Source organism: Paroedura picta, chromosome 1 (genome assembly GCF_049243985.1).
Source record: "Paroedura picta isolate Pp20150507F chromosome 1, Ppicta_v3.0, whole genome shotgun sequence".
Classification (NCBI taxonomy): Eukaryota; Metazoa; Chordata; class Lepidosauria; order Squamata; family Gekkonidae; genus Paroedura; species Paroedura picta.
The window spans coordinates 21,540,857-21,568,104 of record NC_135369.1 but is presented as its reverse complement, the minus strand read 5'-3'; the positions used below and the strand labels follow the sequence as shown (position 1 = coordinate 21,568,104).

Sequence of the window (27,248 nt, the reverse complement as noted above, 5' to 3'; positions counted from 1 at the left end):
GAATATTCTGAGCAGAAGTGTCTGCTTAGGAGTGCTCCCTGAAGGAACAATCCTAAACAGTCCTACTCAGAAACAAATCATACAGCATGCAAAAGGACTTCCTCCCTGGTTAAACATGCCTCGGGTTGCAGCCATACCGTCTCGAGTTGGCAATTTATCTAAGCAGCCTACACAGATTGCTTTTGATTGTTGCGCAGGTCAAGGTGTTTAATATTTCCCGGATGTCATCTTTGTATCCCTGACCGTGCAACTCATCTCCCATAAACTCTGTTCCTTTCTCCACCCCCATAACCAGGCGTCCTTCAACATATGCCTCATTGATATTAATAGTCCAGTAACTTGATTAAGGCACAGTGCTTCTAATATGTGTTTGCAGCATTACATAAAAATGTTTCCGCCGGGATTAAATGCAGAAGGCAACAGGGAGGCTTAAGGGGTTGGAGCAACTTCTCAGTGAGCCCAGCAATAGATTTTGGAGCATCTCACTTTAGAAAAAAGGATGCCTGAGGAGGGGAGGTATGATAAAGCATTATACAATTATGCATTGAGTGGAGAAATTAGAGAGAACTCACACACATACACCTTGCTAGAACTTGGGGCATGCAATAAGTTTGAAGGGACCAAAGGAAACAGTTCTTAAGCTTGGTGCAGTGGGTAAGAGCAGCAACTTCTCATCTGGTAAGCTGAATTCGATTCCCCGTTCCTCCACATGCAGCCAGCTGGGTGACCTTGGGCTCATCACAGTCCTGTTAGAGCAGTTCTCACAGAGCAGGCCTGTCAGAAATCTCTCAGCCTCACCCACCTCACAGTGAGTTTGTTGTGGGGAAGAGGAAGGGAAGGCAAATGCAAGCCACTTTAAGACTCGTTTGGGTAGTAAAAAGTGGGGTGTAAAAACCAACTCTTCTTATTCACAAGGGATTAAATTGTAGATGTCCACATTGGCCACTATATTACAGGACCCTGGACTAGATGGCGGTCTGACCCAGCAAGGCACATCTCATTGGTTTGAGAAGCCTCCCATCTGGTAAAAGGCCAAGAGGATTTTTTTTTTGCTCCGAACAATAGGCAGTTGTTCTGTTATTGCACCTCCAAAGGAACTGGTTGGTCATTGTACAAGACAGGATGTTGGAGAACCAGCAAGGCTATTCTTATGTTAATTGAATCATCTCACCTGTTTGGTTTCACAGCACAGAAGTGATGCCTTCTAAGCTCTTAGAAAAGTCTACTTATCCCAGCATTGTGTTTCCCAGCCATAAGTACCCAGATACCTTTAAAAAAAACGCAAACACTGCTTGAAATAATAGCCTTCCACCACTTCTTTTTGGGAACGGTGACCAGAATTTTGTACGCTGTATTCCAAATGGCAAAAATGCCGTAAATCTGTACAACAGCAGTATGACATTGGCTGATTCATTTTCAGACTAGTTCCTACTTCCTACCAATCCCTAGCATGAAATTAGACCTTTCCCCACTGCTGTTGACTCACACAGAGCTGACAGTTTCACTGATTGAGTCACTGTAGCCCCAAGACTTCTTTTCCGGTTGGTCCCCGAGTGGGGCCTTGAAGTTCACATGATGTCATCTCCCCTACTTCCCTTCAAGTATACTGTGAAATGTATGCTATGGCTCATTAACAGATGTTTAATGTAAAAAACCTTTTATTCCCAACACCTCTCACCAAACAAACAATAGTTTTTGTATGTCAGATGGCACCGTGAGGGTGTGCTGACCTCTAGTGGTCAATGTTGGTTGGAACTTGCTTTGAAAACAGGTGGTAGAATCCAGCTCAGGTGAAAGAGCAGTCATTTCTCTTGGGCAGGGGTAGTCAAACTGCGGCCCTCCAGATGTCCATGGACTACAATTCCCAGAAGCCCCTGCCAGCGAATGCTGGCAGGGGCTTCTGGGAATTGTAGTCCATGGACATCTGGAGGGCCGCAGTTTGACTACCCCTGCTCTCGGGGATTCCTGAAGTGGTTTAAGTAGAGAAATTGTTTCTGTTGCACCACTACCATAATCCAAAGTCCCTTTCCCAAGAAGTGTTTACAAAGGATCAGTTTCCTCACCCAAAACGGCACCTATAATTCAAAGTCATAACAGCCATTATGGTGCGGTTTTTAAATTTAGAATCCATGAAGAGCTGTAAGGTGTATGGAATCTGACAAAACACTCCAAGGTCTAACATTTGGCAGCCCTCCCCCATAACCATCAATTCTGCATCTACAGCTAAATATAAACACATTCACAGTTGCAAATTTCCCCCACGTCTGCAATGTATGTACTGTATTGTTTCAGTTGTATGACTTCCCTCCAAACACAGAATCACAGAGTTGGAAGGGGCCATACAGGCCATCTAGTCCAACCCCCCTGCTCAATGCAGGATCAGCCCTAAGCATCCTAAAGCATCCAAGAAAAGTGTGTATCCAACCTTTGCTTGAAGGGGGAGCTCACCTCCTTAGGCAGCCTATTCCAGAAACACCTTGGGGTGTATGTCATAAGATGCCGTCCCTCCCTGTTTCAAACCCATCTCGATATCAGGCTAGGGGCTAGCACCCCAACCAACATCTGAAGACCCACCACTCTTGAGATGTCACTTTTGGTCAACCCTCCCCGCCCAGGAAATGGCTTTCAGATACCCCTTCCTCAATTTCACCCTCCTCCAAGTCTGTTCCATTCTTGCAGCTACACTTCACCTTCTCCTCCCTTCCCCCTCATCAACCCTGACGTGGCTTGGACAAGCTTCAGTTGCTCTTCCTTTGCTCACTTATTCTTTCTCAGCTGTAGAGGTTGGGAACTGCAGATGGTCAGTATGCAACACACGCGGTCCAATCCCCGGCATCTCCAGATAAAGGCTGTCAAGACAGCAGGTGCTGAGAAAGACCTTTCCCTGCGTGAGAAGCTGAAAAGCCACTGATGGCAAAACAAAACCCCTTGTGGTCTGCGTGTACCAATGGAGAGTAGACCGCAGCTCCTGGTAGGCCTACAACTCAGCAGTGGAGTAGACTGTGAATGGAGAAGGTCCAATCCTCCTACTATTTCTGATTCAAGAAGCTCTCCGGTAGCAGTTGGTGGGAGGGAAAGCCATTCGCTTGCCAAGTCGACAGAGGGATGCACGGATCATAGAGGCTCCTACTCACCCTTCCTGTTTTAACCTTCAAAATATGCTTCTCACCTGTCCGTAAGCAACAACTTCTATTCCAATAGTGACATGTGCTCCAATCTGCAAATACCTAAATCTATCCCTTGGGGCCACTTCGACTCGAAGCAAACTTTTCCCCAAGCATGGGGGAATGTACCCCCTCAGAACGGCCGAATAATCTGACACATTAAAAAAATAATGGAGGAGGGATTAAATTCCCCCAAACAGAAGAGAGGTACAGACAAAAGCCCCTCTGTATGAGATGCTGAGCACGGAGGGAGACGCTGTTCCTCTCATCTCAGCTGGCATGGAAGTGGGCAGGCTGGGATGTGGAGAGAGCCTCCACTGCCCCTCCCATGGCCATTCGGAGGACCCTGAAGGAGCCGGGTGGCTGAGGGATGCTGCCAACTACCCAGCAAGAGGAAAAAGTGCCAGGATGCACACAGCCCAGGCTGCCACTACTGAAGGAATGAGGTTGGGAGCTTCCGGGCTGGGAGCTTCAGCAACCACAACAGGCTCCCACGAGCCCATAAAAGCTCAGCGCCATAGCCGCTGACCTTCTCACTGTCAGTGTGGTGTGGTGGTTAACAGCGGCAGCTTATAATCTGGTGGGCCCAGTAGATTCCTCCCCCTCCTCCTCCACGCACAGCCCCAGCCGTTTATCATAGCACCGATAGAGCTGTTCTAACAGTACAGTCCCGTCAGAGCTCTCTTGGCCTCACTTCCCTCACAGGGTGTTTGTTGTGGGGAGAGGAAGGGAAGGTGACCAATAGTTGCTTTGAGACTCCTTTGGGCAGGGAAGAGAGTATAAAGCCCAACTCTTCTTCATTAGGGGGCAATGAACCCCCAGTTCTACCCCCACATTACTGCTGTCTGCCCTCTCTATAATTTAGTTTATATTCCCTCTACCAGCACAGTGCTGCTACAGGTGCAAGTTCAGGGAGCTGCAGGGGGAGAGCACAGGCTGGGCCTGGTGGCAGAAGCTACGAGCTGCCCTGGAACCGGCGGCCCTGGCCAAAGCTGGTGCAGCTCTCCAGCTTTGCTATGGCAGCACTGCCCACCTTCCTGCCCGACACCAGCTTTACCATCTGGGCAGCAGAGGGGGGGATGCTGATCTGCAGCCAGGGCTCAGGTGAAGCAGCGGGTGGGTGGACCTGGAGAGAATTCCCCCGTGATTCTTGCAGGACCCCACTTGAACAGTACAGAAATTCAAGAAGGGGAATATCAGCATGTTTAAAATAAACAACGTCAAGCTAGAGTGGAGACGTAATTATAACACTGAATCTCATCTTACGGTCTTTAAAGTGTGCGGATCTACTAGAAGGATTTCACAGTCCACAGTGCCTTAATATGGTGGCCCACCCTCTAGGGGGTATGCCATAGCAAATGGAGCCCCTACAGAATATACGCGACTCTTGGCCAATGCACTCACAAGCATAATTTCAGGGAGGGGGAGGGCAGGTGGGAAGTATAGAACCAACTCTGGCCATCTCTAGCTCCAAGGAGGCGCTACGATTCACTCAAGGGGCCTGGCAAAATCTTTGCTGTTCCATTTTGGCAAGAGAGAACGGGGAGAGCAGCAGATGAATCTTCTTTCCAAGGGAAGCCTCCAACTTTCCGGGAGACTGGAGTCCAAAGTAAGAGGGGCCTGGATCCCTTCACACCTCACTTTCCTTCTTTCTCCGACCACTCCCTGTAGCCGCCAGCATAGTTGCGAGCTCTGGGGAGGCAAAAAAAGAAAAAGTAAGGCCAAAATACTGGCAGAAGGAAGAATTTGGACATTACAAGAGCTAACTCAGCTGCAGCAGAAACCAGTTCAAAAAGGAAGCAATGCCTGCCGCACACCCCTCTGAATTCCCCGTTTACCAGCCGGCTTTGTGGGAGTACAGTGGAAACGAAGACTTACTTGGCGTAGCCCAGCGTCACGGCGATTTCTGTCGCTCGGGCCCCTCTTTTGCCTATCTGGCAGTGGAAAACCAAGTTGTCGTCGTCCGGCTGCGGCTTGTTCACCCCGTACTTCATTTTAAAAGTTTCCAGGTCCATTTTGAAAGCTTCCTCTACCTCCGCCACTGCACAGAAGAGTCAGGATTGGAAAGCGTCAGGCCTCCCTCCCAAGCTGAGCCCCTGTGCCTTTCATTTGTTCCACTAAAACCCTCCTCCTCCTTGTAAAAAGAAAGGCAAGTCAACCTGTTTCTGTTTACAGCAAGAGGGAGAGGCCTGAGCAAGCAAAAGGTCAGCTTGGTGTCGTGGTTAGGAGTGCGGACTTCTAATCTGGCGAGCCCGGTTTGATTCTGCGCTCCCCCACATGCAGCCAGCTGGGTGACCTTGGGCTCACCATAGGACTGATAAAGCTGTTCTGACCGAGCAGGAATATCAGGGCTCTCTCAACCTCACCCACCTCACAGGGTGTCTGTTGTGGGGAGAGGAAAGGGAAGTCGATTGTAAGCTGCTTTGAGACTCCTTTGGGTAGAGAAAAGCGGCATATAAGAACCAAACCTTCTATCTCACAGGGTGTCTGTTTCGGGGAGAATAAAGTGAAGGAGATTTGAAGCCACTTTGAGACTACTTCAGGTAGAGAAAAGCGACATATAAGAACCAACCTTTCCTCTTCTTCAAAACCACTGAGGCAGCTGGCTTCCCCCTTCTCTCTGGGCAGCATCTTTCTGAAGGTGAAGAAATACCAGGGAACCAGTTTGACACGGAAGGCTCAATAAAATGTAAGGGAAAAGGGAATTTCACTTACAGATTAGCTTTGGAAAGGGAGGGTGGGTGGGTTCCCAAAATGCTAAGGAAACTAGCCCTTCAGGTACAGCTCGGCCTTCCCCTAGCAGAACCGGTCTCTCCCCCTGGCAATTCAACACAACTTTGCATCAAGCCGCATGCATGCACAGAGGCACTGTAGCACCCTGCTCTCACCTGGAATATGGACAGCACTTGCAATTTTCCCCTTGGCTACTTCTTCTGGCGACCGGACATCAAAAATCTGGGCCGCCCCTTCAGCCACCAGCTTCTTCACCTCCTCATAGGAAATCACTTTTGCTTGAGGACAGGGAGAAAAAAACAGACATCCATTTGCATTTTTCCCAGCTGCATCTCAACACAGGCTGTCGGTTCTCCTGAAGTTTAAAAATCCTGAGCTTGTTTCCACGGCTTTCAAACAGCCGGCAGCCCAGATATTATGTTGGGAAACCTTTCACAACCCCCCATGGGGCCAGGATGAAGCTTCACCTATTCAATTGCGCAAGTTCTAACGTACGGCGTCAGAGCTAAAGCTTCTCTCACCCTGCTTGGAAGGGCAAGCCGGCAGCTACTGCCAACCCTTCGGCCATCTCCACTTTCCGGCACTTGCTCTGGAAGGTTAAAAGCCCAATATCTGGTCGGCTTTCATTGAACCAAGAAGATTGTCAGAGCAAAAAAATAAAGCCTGGCCTGGGAGGGAACCCGGCCATCCCACCCCACACCGTCCACAGGGAAGCTCCTTTGCAGGCCTCCGCCCCTCCTGCCTGGGACAACAGGGGCTTCCTAGCTCTTCTCCCCCAACCCATCTCCTCCCTACTTTTTGACGCCCTCCGTCCTGCTTTCATTGACCATTTCTATTTGGTTCTCTTCGCCCCTCCCTTCTATTCAATCCGCCACCCTCGCGCCCTTGTTTCGAAGCCCGCCCCATTCCCAACTCACAGGATCCGGCCAGCCTCCCAGCAGCCTCTGCCATCGCCTACCCCGCCCGGTCTCCTTGGGACAAATGAGCGAGGCGAGAGCGCAGCGCGCAGGTGAGCAGGCGGCCGCTCCCGATTGGCTCCCCGAGCCGCCCGTCGCGGCCCTTTCCCCGCCCACGCACAGGTGTAGCTGCGCCAGAAGGCGGCGGGAGCCGGAGCTTCGGCCACGCCCGCTGCTCTCTCGGCGCCTCCTGGCTGGGAAAGCGGGAGCGGGAGGCCGTGCCAGGTATCAATCGACGCCTGGAGGGGAGAAGGGGGGGGGGGCGTTGAGGAGGCGTGGTCAGGCCTCAAGGAGGCGGAGCCCCTTCAGGTGAGGGGGGTGATGCGCCTATCATGTGCTAGAATGGGACCAAATAATTTCCCTGCACCCCGAAAAGTAGCTGGTCAAGACGAAGACCCCTCCCCACCTTGTGCCAGTTTTCTACCAGTGAAGGGAGGGATATATTTTTACATTCCATTGTTTGACTAGTACTACAATCCCAATGCAATCTGCTAAGTGTTTATGTAGAGCTTATGAATGTTTAGCACATAGATGGCATTGGAATTTTTTCCATTGTAGTTTTTCAGGGCACTGTTGATATTTTATTTATTTACTCATTATTTAGACTTATTGCCTGCCACTCCCAAACTGGGCCATGGCGGGTTACAACTGTCTGTATTAAAAGCCCCATTAAAACAATTCTGGACATGCATCCATGTACAATAGAGACTCCTGAAAACTTTTTAAAACCATGGTTGTCTGCTACCCACTAAACCCCCCCCCCCCCCAGAAATCTAGTACAGGAGTGGGAGGAGGGAGCGTAGATAACATAGCGAATGCTTACTTGCTTAATAGTGGGGGACCCATCATATCTCCCTCGCCACTCCAGCCTCAACTATAGACCTGGTGCCTCTGTTGAAAGCTCCTCTGGGAGCACATTCCACCAGGTAGGGGCCAGGCCAGGCATGCCTCCCTGGGGCCGAGAATGACCAATAGATTAGTGCCCGCAGAGTGTAAAGCCCTGCAGGGGGCATAGGGCAAAAGGCGGTCCCTCAGATATGTGGGACCCAGACCGCGGAGGGCCTTAAAAGTCAAAAACAGAAGATGTCCCCGTGAGGACCCTAGCGGCTGCATTCTGCACCAGCTGCAATTTCCAGATCAAGGCCAAGAGAAGGCCCGCGTACAGCGAGTTACACAAATCTTTTCTGCAGGTGACTGTTGCATGGATCACTGTGGCCAAGCGTTCAGAGGATAGGTAGGATGCTAGTACCCGTGCCTGGTGAAGATGGAGAAATGCCTGCCGGGCTACCTTCTTGACCTGCGCCTCTAAAATCAGTGAGGCGTCAATGGTCACTCCCAAGTTCCTGGCCATGGTCAGTCGTAAGTTGTGTCCCAGCCAGGGTGGGTAAGCACGCTTCCTGACCCAACCCCCTGCCACCCAGCCATGGGACCTCCAGCTTGGAGGCGTTGAGTTTCAGGCAACTCTGCTGTAACCATCCAGCAACAGCTTCCAAACATCTGGCAAATGGTTCTGGGAAGGGGGGGGGAGTCCAGACGGCGTCCATGAGGAGATAGAGCTGGGTGTCATCAGCATATTGATGACAACCCAGCCCAAAGCTCTGTACCAGCTGTGCCAGAGGGTGCATAACGATGTTAAAAAGCGTGGGGGGAGAGAACAGGGCCCTGCGGAACCCCACAAGGGAATCTATATCTTATATCAGCCTTTCTCAACTTTTTTACTATTGAGAAACCCCTGAAACCTTCATCGGGCTGCGATCGTGCAGAATATGGTTGGGAAGCAGAGCTGGGTACATGCCCACCTGCGGCCCCTCTTTCCCAGCCCATCATTGGCCATTTGGGGGGTATTGGGGGGGGTCAATATAACCACATAGGGTCATATCACTTGATAAATGTTTAACATTTTTAAAAAATATATAAAGAATTAACTCCCACCCATTTGGGAAACCCCAGGGTTTCATGAAACCCTGACCTAGATTCTAGAAGGCTGCCACCATCTCCCAACCTCCCCTGGCCAAGCTCTTGTGTTTCCTAAGTGGAGCTGTGTATCAATGTGTGAGAGCCTATGGATCCATCCTGTTGGCAAAGTAATTAACACAGCAAAGGGGCACAACCTGATTAAAGTGTAAATAAAGCTTTATTCAGAAACTAACATACTTGATAGTGAAGAGCAAGAGACAAGTTCCTAGCTATATCAATAGCTGAGAGGGAGAGACTGACTGTGGCACTTCCAAGAAGGGGAAAATTGCCATGAAAGTAGCCATCTGGAGTCAGACAAGGTACTTAACAGGAGAACATGCTGACCTCACTATCAGTCTCCTTACTCCCCCAGCAGGATCTTCTTTGTACACCAAGCATTGCATATTCCAACACTTTTATTAAAATACTAGTAGAAAGTGAAGAGGAACTAAAGAGCCTGTTGATGCGGGTGAAGGAGGAGAGTGCAAAAGTTGGCTTAAAACTCAACATCAAGAAAACGAAGATCATGGCATCCGGCCCTCTCAATTCCTGGCAAATAGATGGGGAAGAAATGGAGGTAGTGACAGATTTTATTTTCCTGGGCTCCAAGATCACTGCAGATGGGGACTGCAGCAAAGAAATTAAAAGACGCTTGCTCCTGGGGAGGAAAGCTATGGCAAATCTAGACAGCATCCTAAAAAGCAGAGACATCACCCTGCCAACAAAAGTGCGTTTAGTCAAGGCTATGGTCTTCCCAGTTGCAATGTATGGCTGCGAAAGTTGGACCATAAGGAAGGCCGAGCGTCAAAGAATTGAGGCTTTTGAACTCTGGTGCTGGAGAAGACTCTTGCGAGACCCTTGGACTGCAAGGCGAACAAACCGGTCAGTCCTAGAGGAGATCAACCCTGACTGCTCTTTAGAAGGCCAGATCCTGAAGATGAAACTCAAATACTTTGGCCACCTCATGAGAAGGAAGGACTCCCTGGAGAAGAGCCTAATGCTGGGAGCGATCGAGGGCAAAAGAAGAAGGGGACGACAGAGAATGAGGTGGCTGGATGGAGTCACTGAAGCAGTAGGTGCAAACTTAAATGGACTCCGGGGAATGGTAGAGGACAGGAAGGCCTGGAGGATCATTGTCCATGGGGTCGCAATGGGTCGGACACGACTTCGCACATAACAACAACAACAAGTATCAAAGCCCATTTTAAAAAATGGGCTTTGAAAGGGTTGGCTGCTACCTGCCGCCATTCTGGCCACCGCTGTGGTCATTTGCCCTGCCATTCCAAAGGAGGCTCTTGCAGCTGCGCTGGATGCTGGCACGGCCGCCTTCATAGTTGTTGCTATGCCGGGGCTCCAGTGTGGTGCGGGCTGCAGCCCAAAGGGAAGGAAATCCCCCCCCCTCGCAGGGGCCGCTTCCCTTTGGGCCACAAACCCCTCGCCACCTCGCTTTGCGGGCCAAAGGGAAGGAACTCCCCCCCTCCACACACACACATTGGTGAGCGGGCAAGGAGGGAAGATAGGAACTGGAGAGGGAGGGCCTATTCCATCTTGGACAGCCAGGACACTCTCCACCCACAGGGCTGTTTCACAAATATAGAGGAACAATGGATAAGGATGCCTTTTCCACCCACTCAGAGGCTAAGCAAGGTCATCCATGGGTTGATTAGAAGGCCACCAAGGAAGACAGGGGTCACCGGACAGAAGAAGGGAAGGGAAAACCACCTCTGCTCATCTCTTGGATGCATTATACTGAATGAGGCCCTTTGTCCATCAAGGTCAGTATTGTCGACTCAGACTTACAGCAGCTTTCCAGGGTCTCAGGCCAAGGTCCTTCACATCACCTATGGCCTGGTTCTTTTAGCTGGAGATGCTGGGGACTGAACTGAAGATGTTCTGCATGCTAAAGGGATGCTTTAGCACTGAGCCATTGCCCCCTCTTGCCTAGAATTCCCTGTAGGAGGGATTCCCATGATTCACCAGCTCATCCTCCTCTGCCAGAGGAGTGCTGGCAGAGTAATTAACACAGCAAGGTGTACAGCCTGATTATAGTGTAGATAAGAGGTTTAGGAACGACAGGAAAAGGGGTGAGGCAGAGATAGGCTTCTAACTACATCTCTAGCTGAGAGAGAGAGAGGAACATCTGAGAAGAAGCAGGAATTTGCCTAAGAGTCGCAATCTGGAGACAGACAAGGCATGGCACGTAAAAGAAGATAATTTGCTGTCCTCACTATCTTGTCTTCTTACTGCCCACTGCAGGGCCTTCTTCTCCCCACATCAGGTGTTCCCATTGACAAAGAGGGATGAGCAATTGGGATGTGAGTGTCCTGCATAGTGCAGGGGGTTGGACTAGATGACCCAGGAGGTCCCTTCCAACTCCATGATTCTATTTGGCTGAGGCCTTAATAAACAAGATTTTTGGAATGTGACTCGGGAGGCATTATAGACCAGACAGTTCTGCCAGCCCCAAGTCTAAAGGTCTAGGAGAGTTTGTAATAGCTAGATAATTAAAAATTAAAGACATAAGAAATGGGGAGGGGGGGTGCGTGTGTCTTAACCCAAAGCAAACGGATTGCATAGCCAAAAGCTTAAAATCAGAACGCGAGAGGCTCAATAGTTCTACCTCCAAACTTAAAACATACATTTGACCAAAGGCACGTATTTGGCTCCTAATGAGATAAAAATCCAAGCGGAGCCTCAAAGCAGAATACAATCACGCCAGTCGCTCCAACCGAGAGCATTAGGCGACCTTGACCAAGCACCCTCCAGCCGGCAGCCCTTACCTGCAGCCGCGCTGGCCGCGTTCCCACGTGCCAGGGCACCAGGGGAGCGGACGAGCCCCGGAGCGAGCAGCTTCCGCATGGCCGTCATCGGCACAAAGCGCCGCTCTCGATCGCCCCGAAAAGGAGGCCGGGTTCGAGAGCCTCCCCTGCGCTCCCAGGCACCGTCCGCAAAGTCCGCGGAGCAAACCAAAAGCACCGAAATTTGGCTCCGGGGGCACCTAGCAGACCGGATCCAGATTCATTGCAGGCTCAGCCTGCAATGAATCTGGATCGGTCTGCCAGGTGCCCCCGGAGCCAGATTTTGGGGCGCTACTGCAGACCAACCGGGCTGCCCACTTGCAAGCGCTGAAACGATCCAGGATGTTCGATCCAACGAGTTCCCCTTGCCGGGTTTGGCTCCCCAACAGGGACCGTCCCGCTCCCGAGGACGAGAGGGGCGACTCTGCAGCACATCGCGAGGAGGGGGTCTCCGAGGAAGCCCCCCTGGTCCCCGCTCTGGGCAAAGGGCGGGGAAAGGGGAGGCGATTGGAAGCCGCTTTGAGCCTCCTTCGGGTAGAGAAAAGCGGCATATATACTCTTCTTCTTCTTCTTCTTTCCCGCGGGGCTTGCAAAGAGGGAATGGCCAAAGACTTTTCGAAGAGGAAAAACAAGCACGGCAAAAAATAAACGCATCGACGGCTTTTCAAACGGGTCCTGCCGCTGCTGCTGCGCCCAGGCACGAGAAGCGCGAGTCCCGGGGAGAAAGATGCAAAACCTCCGGCGTCAGCCCGGGGCGCAGCGAGGGGTCCTCGCCTTCCTATCTCACGCTCGCCAGACGCTGCCTGAAAAGAGGACCGAGAAACGTTTCTGAAGCGGGATGGGAATTGAGCCATACTCCCCGAGCCCCAAGCGTGACGTATCAGAATGTGACTGTCCTATCAGAATAGCCGGAGTTGCTGCTCGGGGCGGGGCTGGGAAGAGGAGGTGGCTAGTCTCCCACACGGAGTCGGGTCCCTTGAAGAGTCTTCCTCTCCCGCAAATCATTAAGAGGAAATCTCTGTTCTACTAATAGAAGTGCTTCTCTTAGCAGAAAATCTGGTCTGGATCCAGCTCAGTGGGCATTGGATTGCGTTCTAAAACACTAAGAAAATCATCCTGACCAGGTTTACTTGGAAGGAAGATCCATGTTGTTCAATGGGGCTTCCTCCCAGAAATGCACTCTTGGGCTTGCCACTTTAGCAGTGAACAAAATTGACCCAGGTTTGATTCTTACCTTTGTCTGGAACTCAGCAATAAATCAATCATTTATTCACAGTCATGGATCAATAGATACAAAAAAGTTGCCATTGGCTTCTTCTGCAGTCTCTCAAACAAGCTCCCATCCAAGTACTGATCCTGTTTAGGATCCAAAACCTGGTCAAGCTAGAATATGCTATTCTGCACCCCAACAAAGAGCCTTCAGGTGAGCCAGATTTTATGTATTTATTTATTATATATTTATATACCGCCCTCCCCGGAAGCTCACTTCATCAGATGCATGTGCCGATAACTTCATCTGGCAGAAATACATATACACCTGAGTTCAAACTGAGTAAGGGCAAGAGTGTGCATGGCCCAAGATATAAGTGCTTTTTATACTGCTGTGCAGAATATGATTGAACCAGATCCAGTCAGGAAAAATCCGACTGGAGTCTGTGGACTACTCCAAAGTGATGGTTATACTCACAAAATTTAGACCTCCTAAGCAAAGTTTCACCCTTCTAAAGTAGGACTGCAACAGTGCTTAGAATTGCTCTGGAAATTTCTAGAAAGAAGGAACAGCTTGTTCTTATTGAGGCCAAGGCCCTGAAGTGTATTCCTGAAGAAAAGAATACAAAACTATACCACCTCAGACTGGGGGGGAGGAATTATTTTTTTCCAAGTTTCCCTGCATTAATCGTTCCTGGGAAATGGCAAAGCAGCACAGGATGCAAAGGGATATTTTACAGTCTCTCACTACTCTGGCTTCGTTTTTATTTGCAAAGTGCTCTTAGCTGAAGGAAACATCAAGAATGGGACTCCCTTCCCCTGAAGGCTAAAGTAGTACAGCCCACTTGAACTCAGATTTCTTCCAACAATTAGCCTGGTTGGTCTGAAGCAACAGAACATTATTTGAGTCTAGTGGCACTTTTAAGACCAACCAAGTTTAATTCTGGGTTTAAGCTTGCATGGGCACAGGCTTAAACTCAGAATTAAACTTTGTTAATCTTAAAGGTGCCACTAGACTCAAGCTTTGTTCTACCTCAGATTTCTCTCTCCTTATTTTGCTGTATGGGTAGACTCAAAGTCTGATAGCGTTAGATCCCAGCAATCAAAGAAACTCTGTCGTTTCACAAACATGACTTGTATTTTACAGTGATTGCTGTACAATTTATGAGTAGCATTTTTAGAATTCCATGAATTGTAAGGTACAATGTGGATTTTTATTTATTTATTTATTGTATATTATATTTATATACTGCTCTCCCCGAAGGCTCCGGGCGGTTCACATAAAACAGAAAGAAAACAGGTAAACTTATTTTTACAATAATAAAGTGGTAGCAACACACAACACAGAACAGTAGAAAAGTATAGAGAACATTAAATTAACGCTTACCGATAGCCCAGTGGTTTAGGCGGAATTGTAGTGGGTGCCATATTTTACAATATCAGTGCTATTCAGACTGTGCTGTTGATCTCCAGGGTGCTTTCCCTAGCTCGGGGGCAATTCCCAAAACAGCATCTCCAAAAGAAAAGATTTCCTCTAGAAAGGGCTGTGGCAGCCCCTTCCCCTCTGCCTGAAACCTTGGAGTGCTGTACATGTTCATGTCTTCTTGAAATAACCAGTCCCTGTCCTGAAAAATCTGCAGTTCAATACTCCAGCTGAAGGAGAGGCAGATAAACAGAGCTGGGAGGATGAAGAGAGGGAGGGAAAGAGTCGAGAAGATCACAGAGGGGTCGGGAAGGGAGGAGGGCGCATCCCTGGTGAGGATTCCTCTGGGGTGGAGTCGGTCACAGCATGGATGCGCTCGTGGGCTAAACTGACCGTCCCAGCCATGCTCCCTGGAAACAAGAGAAGACTCAGGCATTCCGGCATGGTCTTGACCATGTGGATCCTTTGCAGCTATGTAACAGGTACGCAGGGAATGAGGAGAAAAAGAGAGAACATTCTCCTGGGAAAACCAGAGTGGTGGAAGAAGAAACCAGGAAGGGGATTTTAATTCATTGCATGGTTTGTGTGCTTCCGTTGCTCTCTGTGCTGGTGCGTGTGTTACCTGGTGGAAGTGTGTGTAGATGACCGAAAGGCGGGGAGAAACAAAGTTTATAAAAGTGAGACAGGTACAGAAAGAGTGAAGAGGGACAGGGTTATGGTCTTTCTCTGTCTCAATAGCTGAGGGTATTGACGGGTGAAGCTGTTCAACAGAAAGTCCAGGCTGGATGAATGAAGGTCCTTTTCCAGGCAACATATAATTGACTTGCAGAATGCCCTGTTTCTGAACAGCTTTGGTTCCAAACTGCCAGCTAAGATGAAATTTTCAAAAGCATCAGGCAGATTTGTGGAGGATGGTTTTCTGGGTCGGTTACCATCTAGGATAGCTACATGGGAGCCTCCATGTGTAGAGGCACTAGATCCCAGGAGGCTACGTACTGGGAGCACCTCAGAGTTGGCTGCCTTCTTCATGCCCTCTTTGTGAGCTTCCCATTTGGCTGGTCCCTGCTGGACGCTGCAGTAAGACAGACTTGTTGCAGTAAAAACATTTCCTGGGTTGGAACCCACAGGTCCACCCTACTAACAGTGCCACATCCCCATAGCGCAAGGAGACTTCCCCTGATGCCAGAGGTTCTGACCCTCTTGAACCAGGGTAGGACTGCTTCCAAGGGCAGGAATTGTTAGTTGGTCAGAGGAGGGCAGTCTAAAGGCAACCAACCTCAGTCCCATCTCTCTGCTGCAGCTCCGTTGGTTGTCCCCTCTGTTCCTCCCTGAAAGATTAAAAAAAAACCCTGCTCAATTATTCTCAATTATTTTGAAGAGCTGTCACTTCTGCAGGCGCTTCAATTCATGCTGTGGCCTGGGAACCCACCAGAGGGGCCGTTCTCATTCCACACCACTCCCGGAGGCTCCCACAAGAGGAAGGAAAAAGACAGCCTCATTGTTTCTGACAAACTGTTCTTCTCCGGCCTGCAAGTTATCCAGTCAAGAGTACAGTTAGGAATTGCGCATCCCCAGCAGTCTCTGCGGCAGTAATAAGAGAGTGAAATCTGCCAGGGTCCAGTCTGGGATTGTCCCCATTTTCTGTTCTCTGTTCCTGCCTAATCATTTGTTTCCTCTATTTTTATCTTGTAAGAATTATGTAAGTGTTTGAGGTGTGATCCTCCAGAATCAAGCGTCTCCCCTTCCTCCAAATCACCAAAAGTCAAATCTGAATGGGTAATGGATGCATCTTCTTGTCCTCAGTGCATAACCGTGTGTGTATGTGTGTGTGTGTGGTGGAGAGCATTAAAGCATTCACAAATGCATAGCATGACAGGTAATGCCCTGTAGCTCCTGCACTGCCACAATGAATCCTTGCCAATGTATTGGAGAACAATTTCCAGGGTGTGGGGCTGTTAATGTCCCTCTCCGTCAGCCTAACCTACTTCTAGGGTTGTCAGTGTTGACCAGGGGTAATCGAACTGCGGCCCTCCAGATGTCCATGGACTACAATTCCCAGGAGCCCCTGCCAGCTTTTGTAGAATTGGAATTGTAGTCCATGGACATCTGGAGGGCCGCAGTTTGACTACCCCTGGTTTTGACTGTGTCTGTTTGTGGGTCAAGGATTCTGTATCCTTTGCATCCCAGTGCGTAGCCAGCTAAAATGCCTTCTTCTGCACGAAGGTCTATCTTGGCACGCTATTCTGGAGAAATGTACAGGTGATCCAAACACCTTTAGATGATTCACACTGGGCTTGTGCCCATACCATAGTTCATATGGTGTACTAGTAGCACCTTCAGTAGGTAAACTCTTTTGCAGGTAGTTAGCAGTGTTGATCGCTTCTCCCCAATACTTTTCAGGTATGTCTATTCTAACAGTCAGCTCTGGGTTGGGAAACACCAAGAGATTTGGGGACGGAGCTTGAGGGAAAGAGGGTGTGGGAAGGGGAGGGATCTCAGCCAGATAACGCCATGGAATCTACCTTCCAAAGCAACCATTTTATCCTTGGGGAATTGATCCTCATTGTTTGTCGCTCGACTCTCATAGCAGCATACGTCCAGGTGCCGCCTGGAGGTAGGCAATCCAAGTCAACCCTATAGGGTTCGTAAAGGTAAAGGTATCCCCTGTGCAAGCACCGAGTCATGTCTGACCCTTGGGGTGACGCCCTCCAGCGTTTTCATGGCAGACTCAATACGGGGTGGTTTGCCAGTGCCTTCCCCAGTCATTACCGTTTACCCCCCAGCAAGCTGGGTACTCATTTTACCGACCTCAGAAGGATGGAAGGCTGAGTCAACCTTGAGCCGGCTGCTGGGATTGAACTCCCAACCTCATGGGCAGACAGATTCAGACAGCATATCGCTGCCTTACCACTCTGCGCCACAAGAGGCTCTTCCCCAAGGGAATAGTGGGTGGTATAAAGGAGGCCTGAAAAAACAGAGACATGTAAAGGGGATATTAGCTATGGGAAACCCCAACACTGCTTCCATCAGTCCTTGGATGGCCAGCTGGTGTTGCAAGTAGGTTTGAAATGATAAGGCAGGGAAATAAACCGAAAACATTGGAATACAACAGACTGACACCCACATACACTGCATTCTCTATAACAGGGGAGGCCAAACTGTGGCTCTCCAAATGTCCATGGACTACAATTCCCAGCACTGGCAGGGGCTCAAGGGAATTGTAGTCCATGGCCATCTGGAGAGCCAAAGTTTGGCCACTCTAACTCTATAACAAACAATTAAATGGACTATGTCTAAATAGCTACAATTGGAGCAACCTAGGCACTAGGGCTGCCAGACTTCCCACTGTGATGGGAGATCTCCCATTGGCAGGTTCCTTTGTCTGAAAAACAGCATCACCAATGTCCCTATGTCATTTCCAAGGAAAACCAGGAAGTGATCCAGGATGGCACTAGGGTGTAAACTGCATGGAGCTTTTATTCCAATCCCAGGTTGATTCAGTCCCTGCCATCAACACAGAATGCGATTTCCATTTTGATTTTTGCCGATTTCAATTTTCCTTCTGCAACAAGCAGGATTGATCCATAGTGATCCTACTTTTATTGTTCGATATCTTAGAGTGCTTTTAAGCCTCAATATTTTAAGAATCGGATTGAGAAAGGAGCCTGTTTTGAATCTGGGCTCTGCTCTGTGGAAGAGAACCCCTGATTGGCCAAAGCTGCTCTTGTGACAAGTTTGCCTTAAAGGAGAAGCCCCTAATTTCTCTCCACTTCTGTCGGTCTTGGATTTTTTTCTCCCTTCTCTGCCTTCTTCGATCATCTCCCCTTCCCCTCCAAGAAAAGAAAGAAAGAGGCTGTGCTTGGCCCCCCCCTCTTCTGAACTACCCTAACCATTTGCAGAACACTTTTTTGTTTCAATGAGGAGGGGGGGAAGAGGAAGAACCGAGTTCAAATCATTCTGAATTCAACAAGATTGATCATGGAATAAACAAAGTAGGTGCAGACTCTGCCTAGGAGTTGCCAGAAATGACATGGTTTTACTACAGAGTGTTCAGTGATTCCTAGAGCTGAGTTTCCCCCTGAAGTGATGTAGCAATATCAGTGACCCCACATGCCCCCCTGTGTCCCCACCCTTAGCCTTACTGTGGGTTACAAGGCTTGGCATGGCAAAACCTACTAGAGAGGCTTCCTCTTTCTTTCTCCATGTTCCTGACTCTCATAGCAGCATACGTCCAGGTGCCGCCTGGAGGTAGGCAATCCAAGTCAACCCTATAGGGTTCGTAAAGGTAAAGGTATCCCCTGTGCAAGCACCGAGTCATGTCTGACCCTTGGGGTGACGCCCTCCAGCGTTTTCATGGCAGACTCAATACGGGGTGGTTTTGCCAGTGCCTTCCCCAGTCATTACCGTTTACCCCCCAGCAAGCTGGGTACTCATTTTACCGACCTCGGAAGGATGGGAGGCTGAGTCAACCTTGAGCCGGCGGCTGGGATCGAACTCCCAGCCTCATGGGCAGGGCTTCAGACAGCATGTCTGCTGCCTTACCACTCTGCACCACAATCGGCTCTATAGGGTTCTTATGCGGTCACAATAAGGATGCTGCTCTGAGCTCCTTGGAGAGTGGGGGCTATAAAAATAGACCAGGCAGGTTGGTTTCTGGACTTCTCCATGAGTGGCATTGCAAAACAGAAATCGTCAGTGGAAGACAGGCGTGGCCTATCAGGGACGGAGCCCTCTGTTCTCTTCCAAGTTGCAGGGGCAGTGAAAGTGTCAGTGGCGGCGGACAGCATCCAAGTGGTGCAAGGGGGCAGTGTCCTCTTGCCATGTTACTTCCACACCACGGCACCTCTCAACCGCCTCAACATCATCTGGACGGTTGTCCCAACAGCGGACCCCAGCCACCCGCAACAAGTGAGTGTGAGCAAGAGTCTTGCTTTTTTAGATTTATTTATATCTGGATTTATCCACCGCCACTCCCAAAACCTGTCCGACTCGTGGCAGTTTACAATAAAAGAATAAAACCCCATAAAACAAGAATGGCAATAGACCTCGATGGCATGGAAAATAATCTATATCCCTCTCCCTGCCCTGGCCGCAACCTATAATGCCAAGGCAGACTGCCCCCCAATGTCCAGCGTCATCTTTGGGAGAGGTGCCCCTGCCCAGTTGACCAAAGGCATGCCTCTACAGGGGCCTCTATAGGGATGGACCTGATCTTCTTGGCCCGGCCTCGACCAAATGCTTGGCAGAAGAGCTCCATCTTACAGGCCCCGCAGAACTGTGATAGGGCCCTCAGCTCTTCTGGGAGCTCATTCCACCAGGGCCTATTCTGCACACAATACAATGTGGTTTTGTAATCTTTTGATGCTTTATTGAAAGTCATTTTGATGTTATAGTCTGTATAACATTCCATGTAAGTTATATGATGTTCAATGTAAACCTCCCAGAGCTGCAAAGAAATGGGCAGTATAGAAATCTAAACAAACAAACAAACAAATAGTGTGGAGGAGAGTATTGCCCCTTTGCGGCACCCTATAGGGGAATGCAAAGGGGCCAGACAGCTCTTCCCCCACTGTGTCCGGTGCTGGAGAAAAGAGACCAGCCACGGTCCCCCTAATCCTAGCCCTAACGAGGCGGTGGGCTAACAACTCATGGTCGACCACATCAAATGTGGCCGACAGATCAAGAAGCACAAGGATAGCTGAACCTCCCCGATACAGCTGGTGCTGGAGATCATCCATCAAGGTGACCAGTCCAGTCTCCACCCCATGCGCAGGACAGAAGCCTGATTGCTATGGGTCAAGGGCCGAAGCTTCATCCAAGAAACTACTACAACCCCAAGATATTTTCTCAGCTTCACCAAGTTCACACCCCTTTAGCCCATGCTTGAACTAGGGATTTTTTTTTTGTTACTGTTATTCACTATAGCCTGGTATTATCAACACTGAAAGGGTTTATCTTAAATGGGTCTGTTGGGGACCGAACCAAGGAGATTTAAATCCTGTGCTCCACCCACCCTGCAAGGTCCCCTCCTTCCCCAAAACCTGATTTCTCTTTCCCCCAAGGAATGGTGTTCCCCTCCAAGGGGGAAAGAGAGTTCATTGGCTCAACAGGCCAATGAACGCAGGAATTCTTGCACAGCAGGTGTGATTCTGACGCTTTGTCCAGCAAGGCTGATCATCTCACTTGGGGTTCCTCTGCTCCGCAGGTACTTGCTTACGAGCAGGGAGAGGTGGTGGAGAGCGTTTCCCACTACACAGGCCGGGTGGGCTTTGCCTTCTCTCCCACCTGGAGCGCCACCCTCCTCCTGAACGACACACGCAGCACAGACAGTGGCACTTACCAATGCAGCGTGATGAACCCACCGGATACCTCCACGCCCAACATCGGGGTCATCCAGCTCACTGTGTTTGGTATAACTGCAAACCCTTGTAGCCCTTAGCTCCCCCATAAACACAGGCCAATGCTTGTTGATGTGGAACACATCTACTAGCACGTTCCCTCAAACGGAAATGATAACTGACGTGGGGCGTCTTTTGTCCCGCCTTAGGGAGCACACTAGTAGCTGGTGGCCGCTGCCAGCAGCACTCCAAGGCCTAGGGCTGGGCCTTGGAGCACCACTAACAGTGGCACTCTGCTTCCCAGCCCAACCCTGCCCTCCACAGAGTGGGGACAGGCCAGGAAAGCAGGGAGATGTGTGACCACTGCCAGCAGTACTCCAAGGCCCAGCCCTGGGCCTCAGAGCTCTGGTGTGCCACCGGAACTCCTGCGACAGGTAAGGAAGTGGAAGAGGGAGGGACCTGGAAGGAGGAGTGGGTGGGAGAGGCAACGGGGTAGCGGGGGGGGAGTGTATGGAGGGGAGGGATTGAGTAGGGAGGGACCAGGAAGGAGAGGCAAGAGGGGAAAGGGGAAGGAATATATGTGTGCGTGTGTGTGTGTGAGATGGGGGGAGGGGCAGGACTATGGAGTCCCACAGCTGGTATGTGGGATTCTTGCCCACACCTCCCACTCATTTATACATTTATTATGTCGATGAGCTCTTGCAAAGCTTTCACGGAGCAGCTCAGCTCTTGCCAAGCTGATCTTACTTGTTCTGATTATTGCTGCTTGGGACGTAACTGTGGAGAAACTGCCTCTGAGAGGGTAAGATGGCAGATCTGTCGTTGCAGCTGCAAACACCACTCAAAGCAGGTCCAGTAATATTAGTCTCTGTCCTGCAGTGCCGCCGTCTGATCCAAAATGCTCCAGTGAGGGCGATGGGGACGAGGGAGGCACTCTTCAGTTCTCATGCACCGTTGATGAAGGAATGCCCGCACCTGTTTTTGTTTGGGAGAAGATCCCGCCTGCCACGCAGCCCTTGGTGACCAGTTACAGAGGTATCAAGAGTACGGGAAAGTTGGGGAGGGGTCAGGAGGAGAGCTTAGCTGTGAGACAACCAGTTGTCCTATTAGCGGAAGCAGAGCTGGCCTTTGGTTTTACACATTCAAAAATGCATGGAGATTTAAGACACTTGAAATCCCATTTGTAATCTGTAAACATTAATAAAGCTGCTAAGGGGTGCTGGGAGGAGCTTGGCTATACCATTCCTCATTGGCCGTCCATCCAAGCCACTAGGAAATCATCTAATCCTTTGGCAAGAGCATGAAAAAACCCTGGTGGATCGAAGGATCTCTCTAGGCTGCGGTTTTGTGAAATCCTGGAGCTTTTTGACAGCCTTGGAAGGGATTCCTGAATGGGTGGGATTTCATTTTTAATATGTTTTTTAAATGTGTTGAACATTTATTTAATTATATTTATATACCGCCCTCCCTTGTGACTCAGGGGAGTTTACATTAAAAAACCTTTATAATGTGGTACGTATAACATTTTGATTTGGAATACATAACATTTTTTTAAAAAACGATTTAGAAAGTTTACAACATATAACATAATACGGCGTCTTGGTATTACCGGTCCTTTTTAACATCCAACAATGAATATTTGGTTCAGTTTTGTTGCACTATGCATTTGCTCTTCTGTTATGAGTGCAGCTTGATGGTGGAAGGGGCCCTTGGACTTGGGTTGGTGGTAGATTCGTTTGCCTTGACCCGAAAGCCTGGTAGAAGAGCTTTTCAGGAAACATGACCATATATGGCCATGTTGATCCCCCACCCCCTCCCAAAACCGTCAATGATGGGACTGGAGCGGGTGGGAAGGGGAGGGGCTCCAGGTGGGCATGTCATAGAATCATAGAGTTGGGACCTCCTGGGTCATCGTCCAACCCCCTGCAACATGTGTCCACAGCTATGTTTCCATCGCACCATTTTGGGGGTTTCTCAAAGCCAGAAGAATGTTTCAGGGGTTTCTCAATGGTGAAAAAGTTGAGAAAGGCTGCTCTGGGCTGTTTAGCCAGACATCTCAGGGAAAGTGCTCAAGGCAACCTTGTCTGTTCCCAGCACCTGGTACTCAGAGGCAGTGTTTGGATTAGTATGTGTGTGTAGTGGGGGGGAGAGAGAAGTAGGAAGCCCATCATAATACCTACAGAGCCCTGGTTCTTATCTTGTCTAGCCTGTCCGTTAGAATAGCACCGGAGCTTTCATCTGTGCGCAATCCGTGTCTTCAGGGAGTGGCCTCTAGGAGTGTCCATAGTGCAAACGTGGAAATTGGAAAAAGCTGCCCTTCCAATGACAGGGGCACAGCATGGGCACCCAAGTCTTGTCCTTGAAGGGGCAATTATTCTCCCAGGGGCGTTCTCAAACAGGGGCCTCTCCCAAGGATTGGTGGGATAGACTCTTCCTGAGCCATTTACAATCTAATCTGACAAAGAGGCTGATTCTGTGAAGGCTCAAGGGGGTGGCAGGTGGCAGTAGAAGAGTGATAGGAATGTGAGTGTCCTGCATAGTGCAAGAGGTTGGACTAGATGACCCATGAGGCCCCTTCCAATATTATTCTATGATTCTAAACACAGCCCAGAGGTAAACTGGGTCTGACTATGGAGGCTTTGCTCTTAGGTTATCAGGGTTCATAGCGACTGCCAGACTTGCCCGTCCTAATTTTCTAAGATCCTTTACAAGAATGGCCTTGATGGGATCCGACCAAGATCCGTCTAGTCCAGCTGGCAGGGGGCTCCTGGGAAATGTAGTCCATGGACATCTGGAGGGCCGCAGTTTGACTACCCCTGGTCTAGTCCAACATCTTGGTTTGAGTGGTGGCCAAGGCATGCATACCACAGCTCTTTGCAGGTGCATCTTGGACAGTGCAGGTTCTGGCTCAGACTGGTGAATGAGGCAGAAAGTCACCACTGTAGGGAAGCCTCAGCTCCTCCTGTTTATCCAGCGGAGGTCCAGAGGGGAATGTTGGCCAACCGTGGCAAGGAAGAAGGGTGCTGGGCCATCCTAACCCTCTGCTTGCTTTCCCTGATCTCACGTGGGGCAGACGACCACCGCATCCTCCTGACTTTCCACAACCTGACGACAGAGGCCTCTGGCCTTTACCGCTGCACGGCCTCCAATATGCTGGGCTCTGTCTCTTGCTCCTTGGAGCTGCGGGTACACGTTGGTGAGTATCTTGGGGCCGGTGGAGCCAGCTTGGTGTAGTGGTTAGGAGTGGGGACTTCTAATCTGGCGAGCCCTGTTTGATTCCCCGCCCCTCCACATGCAGCCAGTTGGGCGACCTTGGGCTAGTCACAGCCCTGATAGTGCTGTTCTGACAAAGCAGTAATATCAGGGCTCTCTCAGCCTCACCCACCTCACAGGGTGTCTGTTGTGGGGAGAAGAAGGGAAGGTGATTGTAAGCTGCTCTGAAACTCCTTTGGGCAGTGAAAAGCGGAGTATAAAACCCAAATCTTCTTCAATACAGCCTTAAAGGGGAGGATATGAAGCAACCTTATTTCCCAGTCAGGCCACTGATCCATCTGGCGCAATATGGTTGACTTGGCTGGGCTGCCCCTTTTAACAGAGACAGAAGGGAAAACTCAAGATGGTGGCACTTGAGTTCTAACATCAGCCCTGTTGCATTTCAGCCCCTCGTGGCAGCACCTCCCTGCTGGTGGGGATCATCCTCATGCTCCTCATGGGCCTCATCCTGCTGACCCTCTTTGCGCTGGTCTTGTGGCTCCATCATCACAGCAGGAAGAAGTGGGAAGAGGAAGACTCATACAATGAGATCAGGTAAGCCTTTCCTTGCACACTTTATCCATGATGGAAATCCACCTATGTTGGAGACCCCTCCCCCAAGGGGAATCTCAGGGTAGTTGCCTGTGGCATGTTTAGCGTTACTAAATGCTGCAGTTTACCTTCAAGCTCTTTGAGAGCCGAGCCTGTCCAAGCAGAGCGCTGTGCAAGGCAAGAGGGGAGTACGATAAGATTTTACAACCCGAGAGAGCACCAAAAAGCAAAACACTGAACAAAACCATATTCAATTTTAGGCACACATTGTTATTCTGAAAGGGTCAGGAAGGGGATCCAACAGGAGACGGTGCACGGTTGTTCTCTCTTGCCCCGGAAGGATGGACCAGAACCAATGGGATAAAATTAATTGAAAAGAAATTCCGCCTAAACATCCGGAAGAAGTTCCTGACAGTTAGAGCAGTTCCTCTGTGGAACAGGCTTCCTCAGGAGGTGGTGGGTTCTCCATCTTTGGAAATTTTTAAACAGAGGCTGGAGAGCCATCTGACGGAGAGGTTGATTCTGTGAAGGCTCAAGGGGGTGGCAGGTTACAGTGGATGAGCGATTGGGTTGTGAGAGTGTCCTTCATAGTGCAGGGGGTTGGACTAGATGAACCAGGAGGCTCCTTCCAGCTCTGATTCTATGATTTCGGTATATATAAATTTAAGTAGGAAGATTGTTTGGTCACATTGCCAGCTATGCTAGATGATGTTAAGAGTCTAAGAGTTGAAGGTTTTCAGAACAGCGATAACCTTCCACTATGTCCTGAAACAGTGTGGGGTTTTATGTTTGCAACATTCGACACAGTCATAATGGGCTGCCAGCCCACCACCTAGCTGATGCAGGGGTTCAAGGCACAACCCCAAAATGGCTGTAGTCATTCCACTGAAGGAGCAACCTTGGTCTGGTCACAGTTCTCTTCCAGCCCCACCTACCTCACAGGGTGTCTGTTATGGGGAAAGGAAGGGCGTTTGCTTTGCAACTCCTTCTGATAATGAAAAACGAGGTATAAACAGCTCATTCTTCCCTTCTCCTGTTTACGCTGGACCCTGACGGCTGCCCTCCCTCAGGGCAGCCTCACATCAGGCCTGCTGCATTAGACCAGAAGGCTGGCAACCTAAGCTGCATCCCATTCCCCCCTTGCTCCTGGCGTCTGTGCCACTGGGCTTTCAGGGGGGATGCCGTAGCACAGAATTTGAGCCAGTAAGGATCCCAATGCTGCAAACGTGTCTAACTCTTGGCCGTCTTCTCCTCCCCTCTCAGACTCGACAATCTCTCCCTGGGGCGGCTGATCGTTACCAAGAGCCCCCCCGGGGACCTTTCACCCTCGAGGCCTGTCACCCAGCCTCTCTGGGTCTTCACGAGCTCCACACCCAACACCACTTACGCCCATCGCGAATGGAGAGCCCAGCCTGGGATTGGGAGCCAGGTCACGCTTCCCGGAGGGCTACGGGAGCCCACCTTAGCACCCCAGGGAAGGCAGAGAAGCAGCAGCCTCTCGGAGCAGCACGGATCCTCCACGGGAAGCGAGGAAGAGAAGCAGCCCTTTCCGGGCCCTTCCCAGAGGCCCGTGGGATTTCTGGTATAGCAGCAGCCCCAAAACGCCCACGGGTGATCAGAAGCATTTAATGTGAGCCAGCAGGTGGATTTGGGAGGCTGGGGTTGGTTGCCAGGAGCATCCTGTCTGCCAGGCCAGCGTATTTAAGGCTGTGTGAGGGCTCTGGGCTTTGTAAAGAAAAATACACCGTCAACACGGACCAAGTTGCTCAAGGCTGTTTGACTGCATAAGTTGGAAGAGTGAGGTTAACAAACGGGAGATGGTCAAGAGTTCTTTTCATTTGGGGCAAGGAGCTCCCAAATTCAGGCTCCGGCATCTTGTTAAAATGGAGGGCAGACTGAGCCTCTTGTGGCGCAGAGTGGTAAGGCAGCAGACATGTAGTCTGAAAGCTCTGCCCATGAGGCTGGGAGTTCAATCCCAGCAGCCGGCTCAAGGTCAACTCAGCTTTCCATTCTTCCGAGGTGGGTAAAATGAGTATCCAGCTTGCTGGGGGGTAAACGGTAATGACTGGGGAAGGCACTGGCAAACCACCCCGTATTGAGTCTGCCATGAAAATGCTGGAGGGCGTCACCCCAAGGGTCAGACATGACTCAGTGCTTGTACAGGGGATACCTTTACCTTTACCTTAGACTGGGAAAGTCCCCAGAGGCTGCTAGCCTGAGCAAGTGACCCTGCAGTGATGTGCTGATGGTCACACAACTCAGAGGAAGCAGTTTTCAGAGCACATAATACGGCAGCAGCGGAAAACTTGGGTTCAAATTCCTGGCAGCTCCAGTTCTCCATCAGCAGGCTTTCTCTGCCCGAGACCCACAGCCAAGTGAGGTGAGCTAGAATGAACCAATGTTTTTTTAAAGACTTCATGTGATGAAAAGCCACTCACCCATGGATACTTGAATAAAAGGTTTGCAATATCTCCATGCAAAAAGAAATCCTTTCTCTCTGTGTTATTCTCCAGCTATTCTCCAGAGAGCCAGTTTGGTGTAGTGGTTAGGAGTGTGGACTTCTCATCTGGCAAGCCGGGTTTGATTCCCTGCTCCTCCTCCACATGCAGCCAAACCAACTCCTCCTCCTCCTTCCTGGTGGAGTGGTTAAGAGTAGTGGCACCTAATCTGGAGGGCTGGGATGGATTCTCCACTCCTCCTCCACGCGCAGCTGGCTGGGTGACCTCGGGCCAGTCACAGTTCTTACAGAGCTCTTTCAGCCTCACCTACCGCACAGGGTGTCTGTTGTGGGGAGAGGAAGCGAAGACACCTTTGGGCAGTAAAACACAGATTCCAAAAAAACCCAGCTTTAAAAACTAGGTCGCTCC

The 27,248-nt window shown here is 50.1% G+C and overlaps 2 protein-coding genes across 5 annotated transcripts; one reads left to right on the top strand and one right to left on the bottom strand.

Annotated features, from left to right (window-relative positions):
* Positions 1-4,344: 4,344 nt before the first annotated feature.
* Positions 4,345-11,752, bottom strand: TSTD1 (thiosulfate sulfurtransferase like domain containing 1). 3 transcript variants are annotated; one of them, XM_077326431.1, is made up of 5 exons: positions 11,590-11,752; positions 6,053-6,175; positions 5,737-5,799; positions 5,043-5,205; positions 4,345-4,856 (listed from the first exon to the last, which is right to left on the bottom strand). In XM_077326431.1, exons 1-5 carry the CDS (start codon positions 11,675-11,677, stop codon positions 4,802-4,804), a joined length of 492 nt encoding a protein of 163 aa, XP_077182546.1. In that variant the 5' UTR covers positions 11,678-11,752; the 3' UTR covers positions 4,345-4,801. The 3 variants fall into 3 exon arrangements, with proteins under 3 accessions (XP_077182546.1, XP_077182551.1, XP_077182561.1); XM_077326436.1 differs by lacking the exon at positions 11,590-11,752 and adding an exon at positions 6,815-7,038; XM_077326446.1 differs by lacking the exon at positions 5,737-5,799.
* Positions 11,753-12,064: 312 nt separating this feature from the next.
* LOC143832257 (immunoglobulin superfamily member 11-like) lies at positions 12,065-26,850 on the top strand. Of its 2 annotated transcripts, XM_077326410.1 has the most exons (7): positions 14,185-14,721; positions 18,987-19,147; positions 20,445-20,649; positions 21,457-21,612; positions 23,651-23,773; positions 24,237-24,384; positions 25,645-26,850. In XM_077326410.1, the coding sequence occupies exons 1-7, from the start codon at positions 14,610-14,612 to the stop codon at positions 25,967-25,969; spliced, it is 1,230 nt and encodes a 409-aa protein (XP_077182525.1). In that variant the 5' UTR covers positions 14,185-14,609; the 3' UTR covers positions 25,970-26,850. The 2 variants fall into 2 exon arrangements, with proteins under 2 accessions (XP_077182535.1, XP_077182525.1); XM_077326420.1 differs by lacking the exons at positions 14,185-14,721; positions 18,987-19,147 and adding an exon at positions 12,065-13,030.
* Positions 26,851-27,248: the final 398 nt, after the last annotated feature.